The following is a 16566-nucleotide window of genomic DNA, read 5'->3' on the forward strand; positions in this document are numbered from 1 at the left end:
TGGAATAAACGGGCAGTAGAAGGCTCGGGGCGGGGCCTGGCCCATTCGGTGGGGGGTGGGGCTCGCCATGGCACTTCCAGCTCCGTGGATCACCCCATCTGCCTGGGAGGCTTCACCAGCCTTGGCGCCTATGAGGCACCTGCCATGTCCTGGAGTTTATGGCAGACAAAGCCCATTGGCTGAGCACCCACAGTGACCACACGTCTGGACGGAGCGGGGGGGGGGGGGGGGGGGGGGGGGCCTGAGCCAGGATTCAGGAGCGAAGGTGCCGCCTGGTATGCACAGCTATGGGCCACCTTCTGGTGCCTGCGGTTAGTGAGGGGGGCCTGCTGAAAATGTCAATGCTCGTCCCTGCCAGCGGGTCATCTGGATCACGCGTGCACAGGGCACCCACGGCAGGCAGAGAGCCAAGCCCAGAGACACAGACCCCACCCAGGGCCTGCGCGGCTCCAGCCACAGCCTCAGCGGTTCCTGAGCTCTGGTCCTGACCAGGGACCCTGCCCGGGACCAGGGAAGCCGTGGAGGGTTAGCCGGGCTGTGGCAGCGCCAGGTGACCCTCCTCATGATCCCGCAGGAGCTGTTCAAGAAGGTAGTGCCCTACCACTGCCTGGGCTCCATCTGGTCCCAGCGGGACAAGAAGGGCAAGGAACACCTGGCTCCCACTGTCCGTGCCACCGTCACCCAGTTCAACAGTGTGGCCAACTGCGTCATCACCACCTGCCTGGGGGACCGGACTGTGACGGCCCGGGACAGGGCCAGGGTGGTGGAGCACTGGATCGAGGTGGCCCGGGTATGCCTCGGAGGGGCCCCAGGGAGCCCGTTCTTGCCTTCATTTGCCCTCAGGGCTGCGGTGTGCGGTCCAGGGCCCTGCAGAGACCCCAGCCGGTTCTTCCCAGGGGCTCACTGGCCTTGACTTGCACATCCCGCTGCCTTGATGCTCACTCCCCGCTTAACTTGCTCCCTCGAGTTGAGCACAGCGCCTCCTCCCTGGGAGTGTCACGCACGGGGGCCCAGGGGCATCGTCGGGGTTCCCCGGGAGTCTCTGTCACCGAGGACGGGAGGTTGGAGCTCAGGGGACTGAACCTGCACCTCACGGCCCTTCTGTCCCTCTCCAGGAGTGCCGTATCCTCAAGAACTTTTCGTCGCTCTACGCCATCCTGTCAGCTCTGCAGAGCAACTCTATCCACAGGCTGAAGAAGACGTGGGAAGAAGTTTCCAGGTGGGGAGACCTCCCTCCTCAGACGGCTTACCTGGAGGGGCCCGGGACCTCCCAAGGGACTGAGCGTTGTCCCTCAGGGAGCCTGGGACCTGCCAGGAGGCAGCAAATCCTGAGGCTGGTCTGCTGACTCGGGCAGGGCGGGGGTGGGGGGAGCTCTCCAAGCGTCCATAGGCCTTAGGCCAGCACTTATGCCCTGGGATTCAGTTTCCCTTATCTGTCAGGTACTAGATGGAGCCACATTGGAGATTTTCCTGTGTTTCCTTGATAGCCATACCACTCTGTCCCCTTGAAATCCCAACTGATCCAAACAGCCATATACACGCACATGGAGCCCCCCTCCCCTGGCCCGCAGAGCGCCCGGGGCCCAGCGGAACCCTGGGTGAAAGGCACCGGTCCGGGCGGTTGGATCCTTGGGTCCTAAAAGGACCAGCACTCACCCTGCTCCCTGCCGTTCCTTAGTCTCTCCTTCCTTCCCCCAGGGACAGCTTTCGAACCTTTCAGAAGCTGTCAGAGATTTTCTCAGACGAGAACAACTACTCACTGAGCAGGGAGCTGCTCATCAAGGTAAAATCGGCACAGAGGACGGGGGTCTCTTTGTAAAGCGCCTGTCCTGTCTGGGCTGGACTTTGGGGAGAGTGGGGTCTTTTTGGTGCTTGGGCCGGTGGGGGGCAGTTTGGGGGCAGGAGGCCCCCGGTAATGGAACGGTGTGGGAGCAGCTGAGGTGTTCCAGAAGGTGGAGGGTGGGTATCAGAGGGTCTCCTTCCTCCAGGCCGCTGGGGGGCGGGGGTCCGGGTAGGAGGCTCCTTCTGTCCGAGCTGCGGCCCAGGGTGGCCACACCCTGCCCACCCAGGGACTATGTACCACAGGGAGTGGCCCAGCCCTGGGTCCAAATGAACAGACGTGGGAGGCAGCTCGGGGAGCCGCGGGGGACCGCCCCCTCCGCCCCCAGGGCAGGCGCCGCAAATGGATCCTGGAGATCTTGCAGGCTGTCTGTCCCCACATGGCCTCAAATGAGCTGGTGACCGGTTAGCAGGAGCGGGTCTCCAGCCGGGAGGGAGGAGCCTGCTCACCTCTGAGTCCCTTGGGGCACTTGGGTCAGTCACTGGAGAAGGACAAGCTGGGGTCCCTCCCATTTCATGACTCACAGGGAGGTCAGGAGGTACCAGGAGGAGAGGAGGGTGGGCGAGTTTTGTGCAGGGCCCCCACCTGGGAGAGGGCCAGGGCTGTTGAGTCCTTGGAGACCCCCGGGAGGCAGGTGTCTGCTCACCTGCACTTTCCAGACCAGGAAACAGGCTCCGGGAGGCCAGGCCCCCCGGCCCCATGTTCCCACATCCCGTGAGCACCAGAGCGCCACCTGTGGGGGCAGAGTGTTCGGACCAGTGACCAAGTGCCAAGGTCAGGTCTGCTGGAGGGGAAACAAGGGAAGAGAGGAAGGTCTCACTGACCCCTTCCTCAACCCTGGCAGGAGGGCACCTCCAAGTTTGCCACCCTGGAGATGAACCCCAAGAGAGCCCAGAAGCGGCCGAAGGAGACGGTGAGTGCACTCGAGGCGGAGAGAGGCGGGGGGCCGACCCCTGAGGCAGGAGGGGAGGGGTTGGCCCAGACCAGCGGGGGTCTCGAGGGTGCTGATTGCAGCCAGGCTCAGGGTGGGCTTTAGGGGTGGGGAGGGCCCAGGACCACAGAACCTTGGTATTTGCCAAGCAGCAGGGCCTGGAAGGTGACTAGAGGGAGGTTGGGGTCTGTGGACTCGAGGAGGGAGTCTGGGCGGAGACTGCTAAAGACTCTTAGTGGGAGGCGGGGGGGGGGGGGGGGGGGGGGGGGGGGGGGGGGGGGGGGGGGGGGGGGGGGGGGGGGGGGGGGGGGGGGGGGGGGGGGGGGGGGGGGGGGGGGACGCCAAGGCTGGGAGGCCGGGGACCCTGGTCGCTGCTCATCGGCCCTACCCCCATGTCCCAGGGTGTCATCCAGGGCACCGTTCCCTACCTGGGTACGTTCCTCACAGACCTGGTGATGCTGGACACTGCAATGAAGGACTATCTGTATGTGAGTGAGCCCCAGGGGTGAGGCCGGCTGGGAGTGGGGCCAGGGTCCTGGAGCCCTAGGGGGAAGCGCCCTTCCCTGAGCCCTGAGCTCTCAGTGCTGGGCACCCCTCTCCTGAGGGCCCCCAGCCACCCCCCTGTGCCAGAGCTTCTGCCCAGCTCACTGGGGAGTAAACGGAGCTAGGTGCCCTGCCGGTGAGGCTTAGAGCTGCCCAGTGTGCGGCCCTCCCCTTGGGCAGCGACTGCAGGTAGAGAGAGGCGGGCCCTCCAAGCTCAGGCACGTGGTGGCCAAGCTGAGCCTTCCTGCCCAAAGTCTCAATCCTTCTGACCTCAGAGGGCTGGGCAAGCAGTTCTTTGAAGCTCTGCCCCTCTGCCCACCACCCCTACATGACAGCCTCCCCACCCCCAGACCCGGTGTGTGTGCGCACACTCGCCCCCTGGTGTATGCTGTCGGTAGTGCAGCCTGAGAGGGGCTGGGGGCTGGTCACAGGCAAGGGGACGCTTTCTGATGGTCGCTGGTTGTCCGCCTTCCAGGGGACACTGATCAACTTCGAGAAGCGGAGGAAGGTGAGTGGCTGCGGTCTGTACGTGTTGGCGGGGGTGTGGAAATCAGAGACCGGCCTTGGCTGCATCCTGCTTTCTGTTATATTTAAGGGGAGAGTTGGATACACAGAGGAGGGGGGTGGGGACAACTCCCACAGGAGGGTGAGTGCAGGAGGCCAGGGTCAAGGACGGCTTCCTGGGAGGGGCTGTTTGTTAGAACGGAGAGGACCCAGAGACCCTGGGTCCCTGCCCCACCCAGCACCCCCACCCACGACCTGCCCAGCAGCCCCCCATCCCATCGCCGTCCCATCCTTTCCTCTGGGCCCCAGGAATTCGAAGTGATCGCCCAGATCAAGCTGCTCCAGTCGGCCTGCAACAACTACAGCATCACAGCCGAGGAGCACTTTGGGGCCTGGTTCCGGGCCATGGAGCGACTCAGCGAGACAGAGAGGTGAGGCTGGGCGGGGCTGTGGGGTGGGACCTCGCTCAGCGTCGGCCTCTCTTGCCCGGTGGTGGCCGGGTGTCTGGACCCCCACCGCCAGATCCTGGGCGGGAGACCTGCGGGCGCCTCCTGGTGGCGTCACAACTGCCTCTCCGTCCCGCAGCTACAACCTGTCTTGTGAGCTGGAGCCCCCCTCTGAGTTGGCCAGCAACACGCTGAAGGCCAAGAAGAATGCGGCCATTGTCAAACGCTGGAGCGAGTGAGTGGCCCTGGGCTGGCAGGAAGGGGCCCCTCGAGGCTTAGGGAAGCCTCGGGCTGATGTGACTGCGGCCACTCGTCTTCCCTCTCTGGGCCTCCCTTTTCTCCTCTGTGGGATGGGGTGATCCTAAATTGATTGCTCCCAAAGCAGGGACAAATGCGGCGCTGGTGACTGACCGAGCCCATGGCACAGAGCCCGGAGTGCCGCGTGTGGTGGGGGGAAGCAGGGGGTGGGATGTGTCCCAGGAGAGGCCCCCCGAGTAAGCTGAGCTGTCCATGCAGCCGCCAGGCCCCCAGCACGGAGCTCAGCACCAGCGTCAGCTCCCACTCCAAGTCCTGTGACCAGCTCAGGTGCAGCCCCTACCTCAGCAGCGGGGACGTCACCGACTCGCTCAGCGTCCATTCGGCCGGCTCCTCAAGCTCCGACGTGGAGGAGAGCAGCGTGAGCTTTGTCTCTGAGTCCCCCGATGGCCAGGAGAAGAAGGTGGGTGCCCCGCCCCTTCTCCCTGACGGCCCTGCCCGGGGGAGCGCCCTCGGCTCCCAGAGCACCGGGGTCCCCCCCAGCCCCGGTGCTGGGCACTGGCCTGGGCGCCTTGCTAACCATGCCGTCCCCACAGTTCTGGGAGTCGGCCTCCCATTCATCCCCGGAGACCTCGGGCATCAGCTCGACCTCCAGCAGCGCCTCGTCCTCCTCAGCCTCCACCACGCCCGTGGCTGCCACGCGCACCCACAAGCGCTCCGTCTCAGGGGTCTGCAGCCACAGCTCCTCGCTGCCCCTCTACAACCAGCAGGTGGGCGACTGCTGCATCATCCGCGTCAGCCTGGACGTGGACAACGGCAACATGTACAAAAGCATCCTGGTGAGTGGCGCGGGCGGGCGTCTTTGGTGCCTGCGCTCTGCCAGGTGGCACGCGTGTGCCGGGCTCCGTCCCAGGCTGGCGGTCCTGCAGCTGACCTTCCAGGGCAGCAGGAAAGACAGAGGATCAGCAGAGAACATAGAGAAGCTTCCGTGGAGATCCAGGGCCGGGGCGGGCTTCACAGACGAGGCACCCATGGGAAGCAGGGAGCTGGAGGTCAGGGCCTTGGGGCCTGGATCTCTGCAGCGGCAGACAGAAGCCCCTGCTGGTTGGGGCTGACGGTGGGCTGGTGACTCGGGGCTTCTCGGGGGGGGGGGGGGGGGGGGGGGGGGGGGGCTGGTGGCCATGGTGGTGCCCGCAGTGTCAGGCGCTGGATGTCATTTAGCGCTTGAGATCGAGCCGAGGGGATTTGCCTCCAGACGCTGTGCTGGCGGTGGGGGCAGGGACTCCTGTCCCAGAACTCAGGCTGTGGGGGAGCCGTTTGCACTCCCCGGAGGTCCCCCCTCCACTAACAGTGCCCCACACGCCCTGGGGCAGCTTCTGTGTTGGCCCCTGGTGGGCACCCTTTCCCGGGCGGGAGCAGACTGGGGGGACCCAGTTCACAGCTGGCAGCACCAAGGAGGGAGGAGAAATGGCTTTTCCCCTGGGGTCGGGCAGCCAGATGGCCAAGCCCATGGGCCACTCACAGGGACGGCCTGGCAGAGGGGGGAAACGTGCTGCAGAGGGAACCTCAAATACGTGAAAATCATGCACATCCAGGCTGCTATAATCACGGGTCAGGTGCCCCGTCATATACTGCCCTGTACTGAGCTGTGCTCCCCGCCAGGAGCTGGCCTGGCTGTCCTCGAAGAGCCGCCTGTGTGACCCCACGTCCAAGGCCTGGCCACACTCCGGCCTTTGGGGTGGAGGCAAGAAGGGCGGGGTGTGCTGGCCCCCCCCTGCGGCCTCCAGCCTGTGCAGGCCTGGCATCAGGTGGCCCCTGGGCATCTGGCCAGCCCCTCTCCTGCCTCCAGGGCTCACTGATCCCATTGTCCTGCGGGGCCAGGACCCACGGGAACGCCCCCGGGAGCAGGCATCTCCCCGCGGTGGCATGGGAGGAGGTCACAGGCTTGCAGGAGGACGGGGCGCGGGAACACTGGGGAAAAGCCCCTCGAATGCAGTGCGAGGCGGCTCCGTGGGGGCTGTTCCTGGCCCCTCGCCCTGACGGCCACCCCCTCCCTGATCCAGGTGACCAGCCAGGATAAGGCCCCAGCCGTCATCCGCAAGGCCATGGACAAGCACAACCTGGGCGAGGACGAGGCGGAGGGATACGAGCTGGTGCAGGTCATCTCTGACGACCGCAGTGAGTGCGGGCTGGCGGGCGCCCTTTCCCGGGCGGGGACAGGCTGGGGGGACCCAGCTCGCAGCCGGCAGCGCCAAGGAGGGAGGAGAAAAGGCTTTTCCCCTGGGGTCGGGCAGCCAGATGGCCAAGCCCGTGGGCCACTCACAGCGGCAGCCTGGCTGAGGGGGGAAACGCGCTGCAGAAAGAACCTCAAATACGTGAAAATCATGCACATGTGACCCTGTCCCCGTCTGTTCAGGCTCCCGGAACAAAATACTGGGGGTGGGGGAGGGGCTCATCAACTAGCGAAATGCAGTGCTCAGGGTTCTGAAGGCGGGAAGTCTAAGATCGAGGTGCCCACAGGGTCGGGTTCTGGTGAGGGCCGTCTTCCAGGTGGCAGGGGGCCACCTTCTTGTGTCCTCACGCGACAGGAGGGGCACGGGGCCTCAGGAATGGGCCTCGTCACTGCTCGAAGGCCCCAACGCTTTGGACATTAGGATTCCCACACGAATTCTGGGCGGACACAGTTGTTCCGACCATAGCAGACTCTAACAATTAAAAAAAATTTTTTTGTTTATTTTTGAATGAGTGAGCAAGGGAGGGGCAAAGAGAGGGAGAGACACAGAACCGGAAGTGGGCTCCAGGCTCTGAGCCGGCAGCACAGAGCCCAACACCGGGGCTTGAACTCACGAACTGTGAGATCATGACCTGAGCTGAAGTTGGAGGTATAACTGACTGAGCCCCCCAGGCGACCCCTAAAAAAATTTTTTTTAATGCTTTTTCTTTTTTTTTTTTTTTCGAGGCTGGCTGTTCCCTCAAGAATGCTTATTTTTATTTTTAACTTATTTTTAATTTTTTTTTAATATTTATTTTTGAGAGAGAGAGAGAGAGAGAGAGACAGAGCACGAGTGGGGAAGGGACAGAGGGAGAGGGAGACACAGAATCCGAAGCAGGTTCCAGGCTCTGAGCGGTCGGCACAGAGCGTGACGTGAGGCTCAAACTCAGAACTGTGAGATCATGACCTGAGCCAAAGTCAGATGCTTAACCGACTAAGCCCTCCAGGCACCCCGTTGTTTATTTTTTAGAGAGAGCATGTGCAGGGGAGGGGCAGAGAGTGCAGGGCAGCGAGGATCCGAAGCGGGCTCTGTGCCGACAGAACTGAGAAGGCTCGGCGCTGGGCTGCGGGGCTCGGAGAGCTCGGGCAGGGTCCTCAGGTCGCCTGTGCCTGTCCTCGGCCCCACGATGGAGGGGAAGGAGCCAGAGGCTGATCCGGCTGTGCATCTAGAAGCGTGTGCTGTGCGGGTCACCCGAGCGGACAGCCCTCGCCCCGCTTTCTCTCCCACGACCACACAATTCGCAGTGACCCCAGTGGCCCTACGCCGAGTTTTCTAAATGCTCTCTCTCCTTCTTGCACCATTTTGGTGGTGTGGGGAGGGGGGCTGGGCAGGTTGTGCCCCATCTTCCAGGACGGGAGGACCGAGGCCCAGGCACGGCAGGGGAGTGAGGCAGGGGTGCGACGCTCAGGCGGTCTGGGTCGTAGCAGATGGGGTAGGAGGAGGCAAAGCAAAGCCTTGCTGGCATCTGCCCCCCAGGGGGTGTGGAGGCCTCCTGGCCCTGGGCACGGAAGACCTGGGGCAAGGCCTGCGTGTCACTGGGCCCCACAGCCTTGGGCCTGAGTAGCTCGGGGCCTGAGGGCGGGGACTCCAGGGATGCGCAGAGTCCCTTTCTAAACATGAGGCCTTGGATTTAGTGAGTGCCCAGCAGGTGTCCTTCAGAGGGGCCCTTGGCATTCCTGGATTGAGACTGGGAGGGGGGGGGCGCTCAGGTCTTTGGCTCAGGCCTGCCCTGGGGGGCTCTCAAGTGGCGGGTGTTAGGGGAGGTCCCTGTCAGCACCGCTGAGCTCCCCCTCCCCTCCCCCACCAGAGCTGAAGATCCCGGACAACGCCAATGTGTTCTACGCCATGAACTCTACTGCCAACTATGACTTTGTCCTGAAGAAACGGTCCTTCACAAAGGGGGCAAAGGTCAGGCATGGTGCCAGCTCGACTCTTCCTCGCATGAAGCAGAAGGGGCTCAGGATTGCCAAGGGCATCTTCTGACTCGTCCCGGTGCTGGCCCGCCACAGGACCACTGTCTCAGGGGCCGGCTGGCTGGGGCACAGAGCGCTTCCAGACTCCGTGAGCTGGAAGCACCTAAGGCAGCAAGGGGTCCACGGGAGGCCACGTCAGCCTGTGGAACTGCAGGCGTCAATCCCGGCAGCGGGAGAGGGTTCAGGGTGAAGGCCAGCTCAGGCCACCCGCAGACTCACTTCACCCTGAACCCTCTCCCGCTGCCGGGATTCAGGCCTGCAGTTCGACAGGCTGACCTGGCCTCCCGTGGACCCCTCGCCGCCTTAGGTGCCTTTTGCTCTCCGGAACCCTTGACTTTGGCCAAGGAGCGCTGGCAGTGGGCATGGAGCCCTACACGCCGCCGGGCAGTGCCCTCTGTGCGCCTCCCCTCACACCTGCTCAGGTGTGGGGCACTGCCACCTGTGCCCGTGGGCACCCCAGGGCACCCACTCCTCCACCGGGTCTGACCACTGCAATTCTCTCCTCGCGCCCACGGGCATCGGCCCACGCCCTTCTCGGGTCCCGGCCCCTCTTTTCCACCACGTAGCCTTTCCTGGGCCGCACCAAAGACCCCGCCATTGGGGCCAGCAGAGTGAGGGAGTCTCACTCGCCCCCGCCCAGCCCTCCCCTGGGAGGGGAGCGGGAACCCTCTTCACAGATCACACTCTTCACCCAGTGAATGAGGGCGGTCTCAGCCGAGTCCCGTTGGCACTGAATCGCATGACGCGGCGGGCGCCGCTTGCCACTGCACCCTGGGCTTCGTGAGACCACACGAGACGGGGGATCGTGGGCAAGGAGGATTCGGGGGAAGGGGAGGGGCGAGGACTATTTGTATAAAAGGCAAAAACAAAACAAAAAAGTTTACCAGTTGGGGAGGGGCAATATTTATTTGTTGTAAATAGCAAATGCTAGACTTGAATATTCTATTAAAATTCAGTTTCTACTATAGCCTGGGAGTCGTGGTCCTGTTCTTTCACATCCCGTGAGATACAGATGCTCACGTTCTGTGTTCCGATGGGAAACTTCGCGTGGCGACTGGCTTATTTGTGTGCAGGGGAGGCGAGAAGGGCCGGCCCCCATCCTCCGGCTCGCCAGTGTCTTCACCCGGGGACAGCCCCCCAGAATCCCTGCGACTGGAGGTTGGAGGTGCTTTCACAGGACACAGCCACAAGCCTGGAAACTTGGGTGTCTTTAACAATAACATTGGTGAGAGAAAATCGTGGGATGAGCCGCCCCAGGGTCAGTCTCTCCATGGAGACCGTGGAGGTGCGGGGATAGTGATCGGGGTGACCAGTCTGGGGACTCTGGAACCTCTTCCGGCGTGAGAGCCCGGGGCGTGCTTGGTGACGAGCGGCACTGTGGGACTTGGGCGGTTCGGGGGGTCCCTGCCAGGCCTCGCGCTGACCACCAAGGCTGCAGGACGGAAGCTTCCGGCCCTGAACAGCAGGCACCCCAGGGGACGGCAGAGTTTGGAAAAGTCACTGTAGAAAAGGAAGTGCGCAGTTCTCCAGGAACCGAAGCAAGCCCTGAGGAAAGGGGACATCTTGGTTCCAGAGTCACATCGTGATCTCCAGTATCCCACGCCCAACAAGCTGACAAAGCTTACAGAGAAGTAGGAAAGTAGTGCTTGTGGGTAGGAAAGAAGGGAAGAGCCTGAGAAGGCCAGATGTTGAAGTTCCTACGACATTCAGCCGACTGTCTTAAATACGCGCAGTGAGTAAAAGGAAACCACAGACGAAAAGCCAAAAAAAAAAATCTCTAAAGGAAATGAAGAGAATGATGTAGGAACAAATGGGAAGTTTAACAGAGATACAAAAACTCTGGGCTCAAAGTACAAGACTTGTCAACCTCACTAGAGGGGTTCAAAGGCAGATCCGCGCAGGCAGAAGAGAAAAGCAGTGAGCTTGAAGACCAGCCCAAGGATAATGTTCTCGAAGAGCAGAAAGGACAAAGAAAGAAGAAAAACGAACGGTCCCAGAGGTGCGCTGGTGACATCAGCAACTGTAGCAACCTAGGCACTTCGAGGGTCCCAGAGGAGGAAGAGAGAAAGGAGCAGAGAGATTATTTGAAGTAATAATGGCTGAAAACGTCCCTGATTTGACGAAAGACTTAAATCTACACACTAGGAAGCTCAGTGAACTCCAAACAGGACAAACTCCAAGAGAGCCACATCAAGGCACACGGTGATAATCAAGTTGTTGAAAGACAAGGAGGGGCGCCTGGGTGGCTCAGTCGGTTAAGCCTCCGGCTTCGGCTCAGGTCAGATCTCACGTTTGTGGGTTCGAGCCCCACGTCAGGCTCTGTGCCGACAGCTAGCTCAGAGCCTGGAGCCTGCTTCCGGTTCTGTGTCTCCTTCTCTCTCTGCCCCTCCCCCTCTCATGCTCTGTCTCTCTCTCTATCAAAAATAAATAAAATATTAAAAAAAAGACAAGGAGAAAATCTTGAAAGCAGCAAGAAGTGATTCATCATGGACAAGGGGTCCTCAAAAATATGAAAAGAGGGGCACCTGGGTGGCTCAGTAGGTTCAGGTCATGATCTTAGGTTCTCGGTCAGTGAGTTCAAGCCGTGTTGGGCTCTGTGCTGACAGCTCGGAGCCTGGAGCTGCTTCGGATTCTGTGTCTCCCTCTCTCTCTGCCCCTCCCCTGCTCATGTTCTGTCTCTCTCTGTCTCTCAAAATTAAATAAACGTTAAAAAATTTTTTAAAAAACATACACAAAAAGATTGAACGTAAACTCACAGTTCGTGAGATGGAGCCCCGTTTTGGGCTCTGTGAATTCCTGCCATCTTCAGCTCAGGTCATGATCTCACAGTTTGTGGGTTCAAGCCCCACGTCAGGCTCTGTGCTGACAGCTCAGACCCTGGAACCTGCTTCAGATTCTGTGTCTCCTTCTTTCTCTCCCGCTCCCCCATTCACACTCTGTCTCTCTCTCTCTCAAAAATTAAAAATTAAAAAAAAAAATCTAGAACAGGCAAATTTGGAAAGTAGAAGAGACTTGGGTGGGGGAGGGGAGAAGGGAGCGCCGGGTGTCATTGATTGACGGGTACAAAGTTTCAGCCGGTGGTGATGGAAACGTTTGACACTAGATATGGTGACGGTTGCACAACAGTTGAACGGCACTAACGTCCATGGGTGAGGCTTCTGGGCACCACTAAGGCTGTTAAGTTTTGGGGGAGTCAAAAGTTATATGTGGATTTTTTAATGTTTTTTAAATTTATTTTTGAGAGAGAGAGTCAGAGAGAGGGAAACAGAATCTGAAACAGCTCTAGGCTCAGAGCTGTCAGCACAGAGCCCGACGCAGGGCTTGAACCCACAAACCGTGAGATCATGACCTGAGTCAAAGTCGGACGCTTAACCGACTGAGCCCCCCAGGCGCCCCAATATATGTAGATTTTTGACTGTGTGGGGGGGGTCGGCTTCCCTAACCCGCTTGTTGGTCAAGGGCCAACTGTGTTGTCAACTTCCGTCCTCTGGATACCGCCTGGAAAGGCAAATGCCAGCTGAATTATAGGATGACCTTGAGTTGTCACCAACAGCTGCAGGTCTCCCCCAGACAGTGCAAAGCCGGCCTCTGCCAGAAAGTCCTTCTCAGCACAGCGCAGGGGCCGCGCGCAGCCCTGGACCCCGATGCCCCCGCCCCTCTGATGGCCTGGCCACCCGGGATGCAGTTTTCTGAATGACAGGCAGGCACGACTAGGCTGCTCCCTGCAACAGGAGTGAGAAGTGCCGCATCCCAGGGCCGGGCCGGGGCACTGGGGTCGAAGGGGTTTGTTTCTCCTGCAGTGTCGGAGGCTCCCGGAGCAGACCCGGCAGGTAGAAGCCCTTAGAGAAAGTCACGTGTGTACTGATGTGAGGGGCACGTGTTGAATCCTTGGGCTCCCATTGGCCAAGAGCAGTCACTGGGAGAGGCCGCAGGGTTGGGAGACTCCCTCCCCTCAGTCTTGGACAAGGAGTCCCCTCCTCACTCCTGAGAGCCTTCACCAAGCCAGGAAGCCCAGGTAGCCAAGGGGGTCACAGGCCGGCCCAAGCGCCCCCTGCCCCTTCCAGGGGGGGACGGGTTTGTCCCCTGTTCAGCTCGGCCACGTGCGGCCCAGGCCTCAGTCTCCCATCTGTGACTGGAGAGGGAAGAGTGGCTGGCTGGTCCCCTTGTGCTGCTGTCCCCATTCCCACCAGGCAGAGCCATTCGGGACTCCAGGATCTGCTCTGCTGGGAGCCTCCCTCCCCCACAGAGACCAAAGAATGGGGGAGGGGTGGGGAGACTTCCCCAACGGCGTTTCAAGCACTAGCTTCGGAGTTTCTGGGTTTGAATCTTTGATGACCTGGGGCACGTACCCCCCCCCCCCCAGTGCCCACCTAGCGTGGCCACGGTGAGGTCAGGCTGCTTAAGCACTCAGCACGCTGCCCAGGCGCAGATGCCCGGATGTGGGAATGGCCCTGACCTCTGCCTGCCGCCCCCCCAGCTCGGCCAGAGCCGCCCAGCGCCCGGCCCACTTGCATCTCTTCCTTCGGAACTTCGAGTGTGATGCTTTCTCCTCTACCTGCACCCAGCTGGATGCAGAGCTCAGTTCCCCAGACCTCAGAGCACAGGGGTCGCTGCCCGTGCCCCAGAGGACTCGGCGCGGCTGGACTCCCCCGGTCCAGGGCGGGGCTGCCTGCAGAGCCCAGCTCGGTCCCGGCTGTGGCCACCACCCGCCCTGCCTCCCGGGAGCCAGCAGCCCAGGGCAGAGGGACCCACGCCTGAAGCCTAGTCCTGACTCTGACACTTCACTGCCTCAAACCCGTTTCCTCCTCTCGAGTGAGGGGGCCCTCCAGACCTCTGGGGCTTCAGGACTGCGAGACCGAGACCGGGAGAAAGGCCGGGGGGCCCAGAGCGTAACTGAGAGCCCAGTGCGTCGGGGCCTCGAGAGCAGAGAAGGTGCCAGACAGAGAGGGATGAGGCTTTATTCAGGAAGAGCTCTGGAGGGGAAGTGGGTCCCCGGGGTCTCACCCTACGGCTTCCTGGGGCCGAGGACATTAGAAGCCAATGGCTGCAGGCATTTGAGCCCCCTCAGAGTCCCCCGAGGGGGGCGCAGGGGCAGCATCCAAGTCCCCAGATGGTGGGGCAGGGGCGGCGTCAGAGTCCCCCGAGGGGGGCGCAGGGGCGGCATCCGAGTCCCCAGATGGTGGGGCAGGGGCGGCGTCAGAGTCCCCCGAAGGGGGCGCAGGGGCGGCGTCAGAGTCTCCCGAAGGGGGCGCGGGGGCAGCATCCGAGTCCCCAGATGGTGGGGCAGGGGCGGCGTCAGAGTCCCCTGAAGGGGGCGCGGGGGCCCCGTCTCCGGTCACCGTGGGCAGGGCCTGGTAGGTGAGGGTCCAGTAGCGTAGGTAATCCGTCCTCAGGTGCTGCTTCATAGAGCTGCCGTCTATCTTCCTGTTGATCTCCAGGTAGTTGTCGCTTTCCACAGTGTAGGGAGCCCAGTGTGTGGGCACCGCTGAGTGGCCCATGTTGGGGTCCCTGCAGGGAGGAAGGCTGGGCTGGGGGGCTGGGGGCTCACAGGGGTCCCGAGCCCACCTGGGCCCTAGCTCGCCTGACAGCCCTCCACCCTCTGCGCTGACCCCGCCATCAGGGTCCGTTGCTAAGTCCTGGGCACTGGCTGGGCACGAGCCCCAGGAGGCACAGGTGGCGGGGCCTAGTAGTACCTCTCTGCGCGCACAGAACAGAGGGACCGAGGCTCAGGGAGATTAGGGGAGGGCACAGGAGCCCAGGCCTGCAGGGCAAGGTAGCAAGAGGCCCTGGGCTCGGCCTCACCCCTGCCTTCCTTACCCGCTTCTGGCAAAGTTGGTCCAGTAGGCGATCATAGCCTTGGAGACAGTCCTGTCCTGGGACCGGTAGCCCAGGGGGGTGGCGAAGGGCTTCCCAAAGACGTACTGGATGTCGTCCGCATGGTCAGCCCCCACCCACTTGGGGTAGACGGGCATCCGAGAGGGGTGTGAAAACAGGTAGGTGTAGGTTTTGGCGCTCCTGGGAAGGGAGGGGAGACCGGCCAGGTTGGCAAGAGGCTCACCTGGAGTCACCCGGGGGAAAGATGAGGCCTGGGGAGAGCAGGGAAGAATCTGGGGACTCCCCCCAAGATTCGTGAAGAATCCTGACACGTGGGGAAGGGAAAGTGCGGGCCCAACGGGTGGACCCATGGATTCTGCGATTTCAGTTATTATAATTCACCTCAAAACAGACTGAATTCAGTATCAGGAAAGACTTGTTTGGGGCACCTGGGGGGCTCAGTCGGTTAAGCGTCTGGCTTCGGCTCAGGTCATAATCTCACGGTTTGTGGGTTCAAGCCCCGCGTCAGGCTCTGTGCTGACAGCTCAGAGCCTGGAGCCTGCTTTAGAGTCTGTGTCTCCCTCTCTCTGCCCCTCCCCTGCTTGCGCTCTCTCTGTCTCTCAAAAATAAATAAAAAACATTTAAAAAAAAAGAAAGACTCTTTTTCTCTGCAGGTGAACATGTATCCTAACGAAACTGAACAAGGTATACGCCCTCGGATGTTTTCCCTTTTTGCCTTGACTGACAGGAAGCTCAGAGCTACGTTTATGCCTATTTGCTACAAAGTTCTGGTTCTAGATTCCAGGTATAATACCATCTTCTTACTTTTGAAGCATTCCTCACGCATTTTTTATTTTCATTGGCTATTATCCTACGGAGGTTTTTTTTTTCTTCTCAATGCGGCCACAGTCTTAAGTTGTTTTAAAGTTGGCAAAGCTGAAACCCACCACGGAGGTCATTGTCACCCCCCCCCGCCTTCCTTCCCCACAGCTTGAGGGAGGGAGCGTAGACTCAGAGGACTTTTTTTCAGCAGGAAGGACTGTGGGCTGAGGGAGGACACGCAGCGCCGAGCTGGGCGGAGGGTCGAGGGAGGGTTTGAAAAGCCCCCAAGGCTGGGAGGGGAGGAGGGTGCCTGCTCAGCTTTTATCAGGTCTGAGCAAAGCAGGCGTGCAGGCACAGGTCGGGACCGAGCTCGGCCTTCCCAGAGCCACCCAGCAGAGAGGCCTCAGGGTGAAGGAGTGTGGTCCCAGCCAGCCTCCCCAGGGAGAACTCCCTGCCCGGGTCCTCACTTGGCATTGGCTCTGTGCTGGGCCAGGGCAATCCTGGTGGGCACCAGGAAGAGGATATCAGTCTCGAAGTCTACCACGGTCTTCTTCTTGGTCTCCTGGGGTGCATCGAGGGCCCAGGGCTCGGCGTAGAGGTCAAAGGTGGTGTTGGCTCCCCGGGGCCCCTTGGTGATGGTGAGCCCGCTGACCAGCTTGTAGAAGTCCTCCCTGCAGGAACCATGCCGGCACTGGACCCAGCACTGGGCACCCTGCACCCCCGTCCCCCAGCACTGGGCCCAGCACCCGGCACCCTCCCCCGGCCCCCCAGCACTGGGCCACAGACGGCCCTGGACAGGGCACTGACCTCCCTGCTCATGCCTCCCTCGGCCGTTTCCGGGCACTGCCCCGGGGCCCCACGCCCACTGCTCACTTGGTGACCTCCTGCTTGTCCTTGTTGATGGCTGGCATGTCGATGCTGGCAAAGATGTGGCCGTCCATGTTGTTGGTGCCCGCCATGTAGTCGATGTCGGCCGTGTTGGCGTACAGGTTGACCGGGTCATCGGGGATGAAGTCTCCGTCGATGACAGGGACAAAGCCCAGGTAATGCAACATGGGATCTGGGCGGGAGAGCGGCAGGCTCACACACCTCTGACACCCACGTGCTCCTCCCGTCAGCCTCTGGGGCAGGAGTCACCCCGTCCCAGCGAGGCTGCAGCGGAGAC

At 61.4% G+C, this 16566-nt stretch overlaps 2 protein-coding genes across 7 annotated transcripts in view; one reads left to right on the forward strand and one right to left on the reverse strand.

The window, feature by feature from the left end:
- Positions 1–9732, forward strand: part of RALGDS (ral guanine nucleotide dissociation stimulator) — a 39115-nt gene extending 29383 nt beyond the window's left edge. For 5 of the 6 annotated variants that reach the window (XM_029921160.1, XM_029921157.1, XM_029921162.1 and 2 more), the window contains 12 exons: positions 575–790; positions 1116–1219; positions 1699–1783; positions 2685–2753; positions 3173–3259; positions 3790–3822; positions 4128–4249; positions 4404–4499; positions 4781–4982; positions 5116–5358; positions 6583–6697; positions 8600–9732. In XM_029921160.1, coding sequence (XP_029777020.1) covers positions 575–790; positions 1116–1219; positions 1699–1783; positions 2685–2753; positions 3173–3259; positions 3790–3822; positions 4128–4249; positions 4404–4499; positions 4781–4982; positions 5116–5358; positions 6583–6697; positions 8600–8775 — 1548 coding nt within the window. In that variant the 3' untranslated portion in view covers positions 8776–9732. The remainder of the gene's footprint in view (positions 1–574; positions 791–1115; positions 1220–1698; positions 1784–2684; positions 2754–3172; positions 3260–3789; positions 3823–4127; positions 4250–4403; positions 4500–4780; positions 4983–5115; positions 5359–6582; positions 6698–8599) is intronic. The other variant, XM_029921161.1, reaches the window with a different exon arrangement.
- A 3975-nt stretch (positions 9733–13707) lies between these two features.
- The window catches only part of CEL (carboxyl ester lipase), a gene marked incomplete at its 5' end in the record, with an annotated part of 4170 nt that continues 1311 nt past the window's right edge, over positions 13708–16566 (reverse strand). Inside the window, 4 exons of the mRNA XM_029921045.1 lie at positions 13708–14273; positions 14583–14780; positions 15869–16072; positions 16275–16520. Coding sequence (XP_029776905.1) covers positions 13796–14273; positions 14583–14780; positions 15869–16072; positions 16275–16520 — 1126 coding nt within the window. The remainder of the gene's footprint in view (positions 14274–14582; positions 14781–15868; positions 16073–16274; positions 16521–16566) is intronic.

The sequence above is a fragment of the Suricata suricatta genome, chromosome 13, assembly GCF_006229205.1.
Source record: "Suricata suricatta isolate VVHF042 chromosome 13, meerkat_22Aug2017_6uvM2_HiC, whole genome shotgun sequence".
Lineage (NCBI taxonomy): Eukaryota > Metazoa > Chordata > Mammalia > Carnivora > Herpestidae > Suricata > Suricata suricatta.